Raw genomic sequence first — 12288 nt, 5'->3', positions numbered from 1 at the left:
AACTTTTAATATGAAATAATTTATTTATTTGAGAGTTTGTTTTCTTACCTCCATTTTCTATGTAGTTTTCTGTATTTTCCACTCATCTTCTGCTCTGTAGGTGTTTAGACATAGCCTTAGCTCCATGTGCACACCTAGCCTGTGCATTAGACCACTGAACCCTCTTAGCTTTGCTGAGCAATTAATGAGATCCTTTATGCAGATTTAATGGAGAATTCCAGTCCTGTCCTTAGTTTGCCAGACATGAGCAGATTAGAAAGAAGTCTGCTTTTTCATTGAGGCTTATTTCCCTGTCTAATACACTTTGCACATGCAACTGCTTTTGGTACCAAAAGCATTCATTTTGGCCTTGCTGTCTTCCTGACTTCTGCAAGAGTGGGCCAACTGCATCTCTAATGCTGCTTTTTTTTACTTGATTTCTGTGGAAGTCACCAGAGATGAATTTGGTCCAGTTAATTAAAATATAAACAGAAACCTGCAGAAGCTTCATTTACAATTCTCTAGCATATAAAATTTTAGACATAAACACAGGTGAGTATAAACAATGGTAACTTTATATACAGGAGTTGTTGATTTCAAGTTTGAATTTGATATAATGGTTAGAACTGCAGTAAGCACTGGTGGAGTAGAACAGTGCTGACTCCACCTCTGTTTTGATATGATGTGAGTGTCCCCTTGAACTGTAAAGTGGGGTGTTGCTGTGACATATAGAGCTACCACTGGTAAAATAAATTGGACAAAGCTGAGACTGAAGAGTTCTACCTGACAGAAGCGATAATATAATGGTGTTTTTGCAAACTGGAAAACGTTTTCTGGTGTTCACACCATAAACAGAAGACAGTGTAAAAACACAGCTGTATAGGAAGGTTATAAAACATCAACTTCTCAATAAATTATGAAGCATATGTGCATTTCAGTATAAGAAGGCAAAAATAAAAAGGTAGAAGTACTATGAAGTACCCCTACAGTATTAAGGCCAATGAAATCACTGGTTGATTTTTGACCAATGGCATTACACACATAAATCATTACCACTAAATGTTGTATTCTGGATTTGTTGTCTGTACATATTTCATGTTAGTACTACTTGAACTGGGTTTATGTTGCTGGAAAGGATTGTAGCCAGTGTGATTGTTTATTAAAAAGCTGAGACCAGTATCCATAACTTCTCCACTGAGTTCCGTGCTGCTCTGGAGCCCGTGCAGGATCCCGGTGCCTCCCCTTCCCGGCTGGTGCCCCGAGCCTGCGGTGTTGGCCGGGCTAAACGCGCCATCTAGTGACTAGCAGGGAGGGTTTATTTAAACCAAGGACAAAAGAACAGAAAGCCAGTGGAGTTTTTAATGAATTTCTGCATCAGCAGGGAAAATGGATGAAGGTTGACAAACCCTTATATTGCCTTATTTTTCTCCCCTTCAATAACAGCCATTCCTAGATCATTATTTGTTTTTAAAAATGCCATTGTTTCTATTGTGTGTTCTGCTCTCAGGCTGTTTGCTAAGATACAGATTGAAATTATCTGCTGTGCCAGAGTATTTGGGCAGAAAGTTAGTGCTGCATTCACAAAGCTTCAGAAAGCATTATAACATCAGTTCACTGCCTGCATCTGAAATGCTGATTCACAAAAATTTGGTTCAAATGTCTAGAATTACCTGAATTTCTTAGAATCATAGAATTATATGGGTTGCAGAGGATCTTTAAATGTCATCTAGCCCAACCCCTCTGCAATGATCAGAGACATCTTCATCCAGATCAGGTTGCTCCAACCCGACCTTGAATGTTTCCAGGGATATGGGGAGTCTACAACCTCTCTGAGCAATCTGTTCCAGTGTTTTACCACCCTCATTCTAAAAATCCTTTTCTCTATATCTAGTCTGAATCTACCCTCTTTTAGCTTAAAACCATTAGCCATTGTTTTATCTCAACAGGCCCTATAAGCCCCCTTTAATTGTCAAAAGGCTGCAATAAGGTCTCCCGTCCCTCACTGCCCCATTGTTCACCTGTCCTATATGTAACTGCAAGGTCTCACTCTTGGTTGTACATAAGTGGCATGCAAATTGGATTTTGTGCAAAAAGTGGCTAATATGGGGGCACCAAACCCCTACTGGAGGCAGTTGAGGTGGAATAACTTTATTTAAAAAACATGTTATACAGTAATTTTTGTTTTCAATCAGGGAAGGAGTTGTTTGAGTCAACCAGCACCTGCTAGCTGTATAGATGAAGAAAAGAAATGCACACTGAGGATCTTTGTTTTCTATATGCAGTGTTTACAAATTAAGTTAAATATTGAAAGCAACATTTTGATGTTTTTTCTCTCTGGAGACACCTGTGTGATTCAGTCCAAGTCACTATTACTTTGGAAACCAGCTGCCCTTGTGGATCCCATCTACTCAAGTACTTGTCATCTTGATTGAAAAATAACTTCTTTGAGATTGTTGGCTTAAGGAAAGTGTGTTGTTTTTTTTTTTTTTCTTCTAGGATATTAAATACAACGTTGTTTGAACTGTATGAAGCTTTGGGCAATTTTCCTGCCTTGTGGGTCTTCAATGTGCTGCTTATAGTTCTTCAAATTCTGCAATGTTTCTGGTCTTACCTAATCATAAAGGCAGCCTACAAAGCTATTTCAAAGGGCAAGGTAAGACAACATGGTTCTGTTTCATGATTTTAAGTTTTTCAATATCAATAGAGGTCATTTTATGTTTGGGTTGTTTTTTTTTCCTAATCCATAACACACTACTGAAGACACATCTTGTTTTAGGTAAACTCTTCTTTCCTTTCCTGGAAACCTTTTCCCACTCCTAATGATTGTCAGATAAGCGAATAATACTCTGCATAGTGATTGTATTTATATGTGCTTCCACACTTCTTTTTTACAACATGGTACACTGCACTAAGCTACATTAGGGAAAGCAGATTAAAAAACCCCAACAAATAAACTGCTTTCTTGGGGCAGCCAGTTCTGTTTTTCTTCTTTATAGTAGTTGTTAGCAAAATGTTCATTTCACAGCTGGAAGTGATAGCAATAATAATGCAGAATGAAATTCTGCTGCTTTTGCTAGTGGCAAAGTTACATATCTTCTGGGTTTTGGTGTTAATGAGGAATTGCAAAGAGCTATGTATTTTCTTTCTAGATTCCCAGAACAATACTGTTGGGGCTAAAATTGAGTGTCTTGCTGCCACTGGTACATTTGACAGGAACATGTCACTCCCAGAAATGCCCACTTCATTACAGTTGCTGTGCAGATGCAGTGCTCACGTGTAGATGGCAGAACTAATGCTTACAGATCATGTAAAGTCAGGGCGCTTTGCCCTTAAAGAGCACAGTACATTGATGTGACTGACCCCAAAGTGAATGAGATTGTTCTTCAGAAAATTGCTTTCTATGAATGTACTGGAGAGCTCAGCCATGCACTGGCAGAGCCCAGAATCTGCCACTCACTCTGTGAAAGACAGTGCATTCACGAGCTGTATTTTGTCTGGAAGCCACACTTTAGTCTCCTCTGCTTTCAGCAATTATTAGCCTCAGCTGTCCTGTCTGTATTATACCAGTGAATTCAAAGAGTGCTTCCTACTCTCTCTTACTCTGCTTGTTTGTCCTTCTTCTTGTGCTGTGCTGGAAGGCTGGGAAGTGGAACCCCTTGCAGGTAAGTTTCTTTAAGTTTACTATGCAAAACGTATTCTGACAACACTGGTGTTTGTGTTTTGGGTTGGTTTGTTTCTTTTAATTTGTAGTTTCTGCTTGGTATTTATCCATTGTTTGTATTTATATATTTAAGTAAAGACTATCTTTAAAGGCCATTTTTACTTCTTGGCTGTGCATCATCTAAAACCATTCAAATCCACTACTATCTGTAGTATCTGGGTGCTATTATGCTGCAACCTTTTTTACACACATACATATGTATGTATGTGTGTGTGTATATATATATACATCCATCCATACATCTCAGCAGGATAAGCAGCTGCTCTGTCAGCATTCAGGACACACACTTGAGACTGTAAATCCTCCACCTTGTAGTTCTAACAATTGCGCAGGAGAAAGCTGAGATTGTACAAGAGCAGTTAGACACTTGCAGTAACACAGTGACCAGGTTAGAGATGGATATGTATGATATAATACACAGGATTCATCTTCCTTCAAATCTTAGCTTACTCCCTCACTTGCAATGCCTTTCTTTCTATTTCTGCAATAAAAATAAGAACTATTTTCATAACACATTACAGATATCTTACAGAATATCTTCATCCTTAATTGTTATTTTATTTTTGTAGTATTAAATCCACCTTTGGAACAGCTCAGCTGATACAGCAATCGATTATCATTAAATTTTTAATGTAATCCTGGTCATCTATTTCTTACTTCTGTGCTTAGGAGTGTTCTAAACCTATAGATATAGATATATATTTATATTCTAGACTCCTTCTGTGGAAATTACTCCAGTGTGTTCTTTTGGGTATAAACCAAAGAAACTAAATACTGCAAGATGTGTTGCATTCATATTGGGTTTTAAGTGCAAAGATTCTGCTTATGTTGCTGCATTTTAAAAATAAAGGGAACAGATGACATGTTCAACAGAACTGGCTACAGCATAGAATCTTCTTTTAATTTTTTGGCTTTGGGGCAGGACCCTAGCAAAAGAATTGGCAGTGACTCTATTAAGAGAATTTAAGATGATGCAGAATTTTTCAGTTATCTGGTCTGCCATCACATTGATCCCAGATGCTTAGTACCCTGTGCTGATACCATTCTCTTCTGTCTGATAAGAGTGTAATTCTAAGTGTATTTCTGTACCCCCACCAGCTGTAATATAAAAGTCCCTTTATATGAAAGACACTGGAGCAACCTATTAATTGAAGCTGTCTAAGTATGGAATCAAATTTCTGACCTCAGCTGAAGTCCAGTTTCACAGGTGTCAGAACTGTGGGCTTGCTAGACACTGACATTAAAAACTTTACTTATTGGGAGCTATATGGGAACTGTTCTTTTTTTTTGCTGGTTCCAAGCAGAACAGTGTCACTCAGGTACTGTGATACTGCAAGGGCAACACTGGGAGCCCCAAAAGCAAATGGTTCTTTCTGAGATCAGAGTGGAATGTCATGAAGACTTTCCAGAGGAGAGAAGGATTGCTGAAAGCAAAAATTACACACAGTGACCCTGTTCTTTAAGTGTTTTTAGTTCTTCAGGGAAAAGACTCGCCATGCATTTTGCCCCCTTTTATATCCATTGCTGTAGTAAAGTCAGCTGTAATTGCCCAATCGTGGCAACCAGCACACCATGGATCAATCTTTAAGAAACTGGCATGCTCAGCTGTACAAACAGGAGTAGAAGCAGGCATGAAAATGGCATCCATAGAGCTGCATGCAGGTTAAACTTCAGACCTTGTTCTGTTGATGCTTTTTTTTGTACTATATCTGGTGGACTCTTCATAGTTTTGGAGATTTTCAAGATTTTTCAAAGAAGTCAGCTGAAAATTAGCAGGAAATCCCTAGCAACTAAGGTCCATCTGTTTCTGAAACAACTTTGCAGTGACACAATGGGGCACACAGTTGAACTGTGATTCATATGTTAGGGACTGAACTGGACTATGTCCACATTTTGCAAGCGCCGTTCTCACCACTTGTCTGAAGTCAGAGACTGGAGTTACCTGGTGTAGTGAGTTATCTTACAAGCAGTACTTCTGTCTCCTCCTGCGAGCACACAGCACTGTCCCCTGGAGCCATGTGGTCTCCAGTGAGTTGGGAGATAAGGGGCAGAAAGTTGGGTTGAACATTTTGTATTACCAGGTCAAAGAGCAGCACTCCAAATGAAGGACAGGAAATAAAGTTGTAGTTAGTAGGAGAGCAGAGGGACTTAGCCTAAGGTGAGTTTGGGAACTTGGATTGTTGTTTACTTCAGTCTGTGCAAAACCCTTTGCCTTGCGCGCTTGGCCATGCTACCTTCAGTGCACCAGTGCTGAGTTCTCACCCTGCCTTTGCACATGGCATATGTATGCACAGACATCTGTGTTTGAAGTGAGTGCAGGCAGGCAAAGGCAGAGAAGTGTGCCAGAGCTGAGATTGCCTTCAAAGCTCAGATTGAAAAAATGTCCATTCTCTGATTCTCTTGAACCAAAAAGCTGAGTTGTTTCCTTACAGTCACCTACTGCTTACTTCTTTTCCACATTCTACAGGTAGCAAAGGATGCCCGAAGTGATGTTGAGTCAAGCTCAGATGAGGAAGAAACAGTACCTCGCTCAAAGGCCCCGCACAGCGCTATCGCCACGAATGGGACCAGCGGTGCCAATGGGACAAATGGGTATCTTACTGGTGCCACTTGCTCAGAGGAGCATTAATCCTTCAGTTCAATCATGAGACACGAACAGAATGAACTGTTTGCTACTGAAAGTAAATTATAAGTTGTGAATGCGGTTTATTCATGTATTGCAGCATCAGAAAAAATTAGGAGTATCAAAGTATTCTGATAGCGCACTGCCATACTTCCTGTTTGTGAATGAAGACAGCACACCATTCTGTATACGTAGGCATGCTGTATGTGTATGTAACTGACACAATGGGAGCAGTATTTTCACTTGTACTGTCTGAAATATTATTTATTTTTTATTCTTTTGGGAATTTCTAGACAAAAGGGAATATCCATTCTCAAACTTTGTGTCTTGGATTCTTGGTGATGGAGAGCATCATGCTCAGATCTCTTCTGTCCATCCCTGTTGCTTTTGCTGAATCTGCTATAAGTAATAGTTGCTCGATTTGTTACTTACAGTAAGATAGAACATAGCTTTATAGATTTTAGATCTGCTTCAGATATTTTTGCTATCTTTGTGTTTTAAAGTACTGGTTTTGAAATCACATATCAAATCATACTTACTGATCCTCCAACACAATTTGGGAAAAAATGTGGTAATTGTGGGATATTATTTTAGCGTAATTTAAAATTCAATTTGGTGGTTAACTGCATTAGAAGTAGATTTGATTTGTTGTGCAAATACCAAAAGCATTGTTGTCGGCACTTAGGATAAATTCATTCTTACCTTTTTTTTTTGGCCTTTCAATTTTTGACCTCTACAGATTTTAGCTTTTGCAGAGATTCCATGTAAAAAGGTGTTTCTTCAAATGCACCATTTACTCCTGAAATTGATCGTGCACGTTCACCTGATTGAGAGCAGGGGTGTAATGGAAAAAAACAACAGATGGAAAGCTCATTGCTTCCTCGGACACAGCTCAGTCTAGGTATTGTTCTCAAAATTACTGCCACTTCCTTGGGCAGGGTGAAGAGGGAGAAGGAAGAATGTCATACATTACTAGAATTAGTTAATTTTAAATGTGTGATAACTTGAGCAAAATTCACTTAGTATAATTCATAGCAACCTTTGAATGCTCAGCAGTATTTCATCACCTCTACAAATAAAATTAAGGGCGTCTGTAAAATAATTTTGTATTCCTTCTTCATCCAAGATTTACAAATAGTGTCCAAAAGACAAAGCAACACCCTAAGTAAACATCTTCTTTAACATTATATACATACTTCTTCCAGTCTCTAGATCAAAGTTTGATGTAGGATGCTAAGGATCATACAGTTCTTGCAGGACACTCTTCTGTGATTTGTGACAGCAGTGCCAAAAGTAGGCAGGGTTCTTGGGTAACACTCTATGCAACCTGCTGTTCAACAGTATTGTGTGTGCACACAGAACCAATGTGCTTATAGACCAAAGACTCACATATATATATATATATACACACATATATATACACACACATACATAGATATGTGTGTGTGTGTGTGTATATATATATTTAAAAGAAAAAGTTTTTAATAAAAAGGAAGGAACAAACCAGGAAAAAATCTTAAGTGTGTCTTCTATATACAAAGGGGTTGGAGTGCTGTGTTCAGCTGGAAACCTGAGCCATGAAGTAATTCTGGTTCCTTCCACCTATGCAAATAGTAAAATATAGATGGTTTCTGATGCTATGAAACATGTTTAAAGACTCTATTTTATACAGACTTCATTGAAGAAAGTTGTGTTGTCACTTCTTTCTTTTGGAAACTGAGATTTGTCCTATTCTACTGGTCACTCTTGAAAACTTCTAAAACCTCTATTATCCATAGAAACTCCTGTGTGTTAGGAACAAGGTGTGCTAAAAGCAAGGCTGGAATGGCATGAATGGAAATAGTACCTCAACTTAGTAAACAATAAAGGTAAGAAAACTCAGAAATTGTAAATCACAAAAGATCTGTCAGTTGTACTACCCACAGAGCATCTTTAGAGTAAGCCAGATAACCTTGTGATCCAGCAGCTGCATAGCTTATATGTCCATGAGTATATCTGAGGGAGCAAGGGAGCCTTACTTAAATCTTCTTCTCCCCAGAAAGTTTCTCTGCCTCTACCTTTTTTGATCTGTCTCCTGTGCATTTGATTTCATATAGTTATCTGCAGGGCAGGTTATACATGTGAAAATATGCTGATTGCAATAGAAAGTATCCTATCCATGGTGTTTGAAGTTGCAGCTGTGTAGTAATTACTGTAAAAATGGTGCCAGGATTTTAAAATAAAACCATCCTGGGATATATTAAATTAAGATTATAATTTGTGAAATTTGACCTGCTAAAATGGTAATGGAGAATATCAGTTTAAACACACCTCTTTCATGGTGTTGATTACTACCTCCACTGAACCATTTCCCCTCTGTAAAGATGGTTACAAAAATGGCATTCTGGCAAAATATTTGGTCTTACATGAGAACAGAATGTTGCTCTGAGCTGTCAACATGCACGACACAGACAACATGTTGCAATGTTGGTGAAACTAGGGCATAGAGCAGTCCCCAACAACAATCCCTGTGCCAGAGGCCTTTAGTCCTTGTTGATCCTCTTCATCAGTGCTCTGTAACGTTGATTCAGATGTAGAGTCAAGACTACAACCCTTGAGATGATTTACCATCACTACATATGCTGTTAGGGTATCACAGAATCATGGAATGTTAAGGGTTGGAAGGGAGCTTGAAGATCATCCAGTCCCAACCCCCCTGCCATGAGCAAGGGACACCTTACACTAGAGCAGGTTGTTCAAGACCTTATCCAACCAGGCCTTGAACACTGCCCAGGGCTGGGGCATCCACAGCTTCCCTGGGCAAGTTGTTCAGTATCTCACCACCCCTGAAGTAAAGAATTTCTTTCTAATTTCTAACCTAAACTTTTTTCCTCTTTTCTCCAATCCTCTTGTCAACTTCGTGGCCCTTCTCTGGACTTGCTCCAACAGTTCCATGTCCTTATGCTGGGGACACCTGGCTCCTGGCTGCAGTACTCTGGGTGGGGTCTCACGAGAGCAGAGGGACAGAATCCCCTCCCTTGCCCACACTCCTGTGGATGCAGCCCAGGATCCATTTGGCTTTCTGGGCTGTGAGCACACACTGATGCCTCACATTGAGTTTTTCATCAACCATCACCCCCAAGTCTCTCCACAGGGCTGCTCTCAATCCCTTCTCCACTCAAACTGCAGGAGTGCCTGGGATTGCCATAACCCAGGTGTAGGACCTTGCACTTGGCTTTACTGAACTTCATGAGGTTTCCATCAGTTCCCCTCTCACGCCTGTCAAGGTCCCTCCATCCCCACTGTTAAGTAGTGCATCTGGGATTGAAACTCTTCCTTTGAGGTTTAAATTCAGTTGCATCTGTAGTATGCTAAAGCATGTGTGCAGTTACCTTGGTTCAGCTAACACCCAATGACATACTTACCCCTGTAATCCTGGCTTTTTGGAGTCTGTTCTTAGCAGTCTAGGATAAACTTCATACAGATATGTCTGGAAAGTAAGTGAGGTGAGAGATTCAAATGACACATTTGGGGAAATAGCGTAAGAGGAAGCCTTGAGAACTTCACCAACCTTTGCTAAACAATGACTGATCCTTCAAGCTAGAGGTTTATCATTAAAATTATGAATTGACACTTTTTTTCCATCTCTAATGGGAAGGACCAAATGTTTTAGTGATCAGACATGACAGTGTGCTTTAATTAATCGTTTTAACTATCGGGTGCAAAAACTTCGGCTTCATCTTCCACTCTGCAGAGAAAATGCCATGCAATTGTTTCCTTTTTCATTTGAATTTGTTTGCTTTTCTGATGAAGAGCTTTGCAAGGTATATTTGGAGGCCATCAAGTATTTAGAGGTTAATTGCACATGTTTCAGAAAATTGACTGAAATTATTCGCATGGTTCATGGTAAACCTGAGACCTTAAAAGGTTCTGTATATTCAAACCTTTTGTAGAATTGTCATTTAGTAATTCTAGAAATGAGAGTTTGTACTCTATAACCTCTCTGTCTTTGTGTTCTATGCTCCTTTGTTATAGTACAGTACATGACACAGTGGTTGAGATGTCAAAGTAGAAAAATGAGGAAATTAGAGTTTATTAGTAAATAGTAAGAATTTGTCTTCTCTCCTAGACAGCCCAGGTTATAGTAAAATAAGATTCAGGTTACCCTTTGTTTATTCTTTCCCATAATGGCTTATTTTATATTGAAAGAAAAATATATAGTGGGTTGGTGGCTTTGTTTGGTTGTTTTTCTTAAAGAACAACATTGTAGAAAACAGTAAAAATACCTGATCAAACAACAAGGGTGGACATTGGAGTCTTTTGGGTCTTGATCAATGTTAAGTAGTGCTAGTTTTAAAATACCAAAGTGTCCCATGCTGTTTCCTTGTTGCCCTTTTGTAGTTTTTTCTATCTGTTATTTATTTAATGATTCCAGCAGAATTGGTACAGGTGTCCCAGCTTCAAATTTCCTGCCTCAGCCTGTGACCATTCTGTGACCGTGTGATTGCCAATGCCAAATGCTTTTTCTGAGACCCAAGTACATGCACTAAAGCTTTGCTTACAGTGAAGTGATTCTTGTCTTAAATCTGTATCTGATTCAGGTGAAAATCACTTTCTGGTTCTGAACAGGACATGAGGGCAAAAGCCATGACCCTGCAGCACATGTCACTGAAGATGAATGCCGGTTGATTGAGACACTCTGTGTTTTGCACAGAGTGCTCTAGTAGGAAGCCTAATGCCCATTTAATTCATTTTCTCATTACCACAGCCTTCTGTATCTCAGAGAAATATGGGCTACCATTGGTTTTATACAGTTGATGCTTTGGTATTTTTTTAATATCTTTGCTACAATTCATTTTTGTATGTCCCCTATTGTCTACTTCTGTGACATTTGTGGGAGAGGAGTATTGAATAATTTTTACCCTTCCTGTAGTGTAGAAACCCTTAGGCCTAACTTCAATGTTCTGCAAACTACAGTTGCCTTTAAACCATGAAGTAAAACCAGTTTGTATTACTTGTTTTGACTGGTTTTGATTTGGAACAGAGACCTAATGGGAACTTCAGTAAGACGTTATTCTTTTTTCTCTTTTCTTTTAAAAAGCTCTAGTGGAAGTTTGGAAAGGTAGTGTACATGTATAGCCTGTAATTGTAAAGATTTCTGATTGTAGTTGCAATGAAAACACAGTGTTTGAGTGTGTCTCTACAGAATTCTCAATCTTTGAAATTGCTTTCAATTAAAAAACTGAAGGACATACCATTTGGAGTTATGTCAGTGATCACATGTGTCAGACAAAAAGCAAAAATGATCATTTTACATGACTGAAAATGGGTGCAACAAAATTTTACACATTTTCTGGCTTCTGCTGAGCTTCAGCTTTTTGCTGTTCTGGGGTTTAACTTTACACAAACTCTCATACCATACTGTGCATGTTGACTGTTGCAAGTCAAGGTGAGGCGGATGACACATTTTCACCTGTGTTTTCATGACAATCCTGTGCTTGAGCAACTCTTTCAGAAATGCAGTGATGTGTAGGAACTCCAGTGTCTTGGATACAGAGATGCACTAGCTAGAAGTCCTTTCATGTATAGCTACTGTGTGGAACTTCGGGAGTTATTTTGTCTTTTTTTTGACTGGGTTTGGGGTTTTTTCTAATACGGAGAATAATTATTCCTCATAAAATCTCTGGAACCAACCAGTATTGTGGGCTCTTTTAATTTGGAGACACTTTCATAATAAACATACGTATTAGAAATGTAGTGTTGGTTTTCTTATTTTTTCTATGAGATGCAGACAGTGTTTTCCTTTGTTTTAGCTCAAAGATTGTTACCCATGCTGTAGACTCCAGCACTCTTTGGACAGATCCAAGTATGTCTTTTCTGTGTTCATCCCTGCAGTATTTTATGTTATTTCTTGTATGAAACTATTTGTAACAGGAAGTGTTGGAAGGACAAGTTCTCTCTATACAAATTAAAATATTTTTATTAT

At 38.9% G+C, this 12288-nt stretch overlaps 1 protein-coding gene across 2 annotated transcripts in view; it reads left to right on the top strand.

The window, feature by feature from the left end:
- The window catches only part of CERS6 (ceramide synthase 6), a 112981-nt gene extending 100810 nt beyond the window's left edge, over positions 1-12171 (top strand). Inside the window, exons 9-11 of one of the 2 annotated variants that reach the window (XM_069020743.1) lie at positions 2476-2632; positions 3618-3641; positions 6168-12171. In XM_069020743.1, coding sequence (XP_068876844.1) covers positions 2476-2632; positions 3618-3641; positions 6168-6329 — 343 coding nt within the window. In that variant the 3' untranslated portion in view covers positions 6330-12171. The remainder of the gene's footprint in view (positions 1-2475; positions 2633-3617; positions 3642-6167) is intronic. The other variant, XM_069020744.1, reaches the window with a different exon arrangement.
- Positions 12172-12288: the final 117 nt, after the last annotated feature.

Source organism: Aphelocoma coerulescens, chromosome 7 (genome assembly GCF_041296385.1).
Source record: "Aphelocoma coerulescens isolate FSJ_1873_10779 chromosome 7, UR_Acoe_1.0, whole genome shotgun sequence".
In the NCBI taxonomy this organism is placed as follows: Eukaryota; Metazoa; Chordata; class Aves; order Passeriformes; family Corvidae; genus Aphelocoma; species Aphelocoma coerulescens.
The sequence above is the reverse complement of the archived record's forward strand: the minus strand, read 5'-3'. Positions and strand labels throughout refer to the sequence as shown.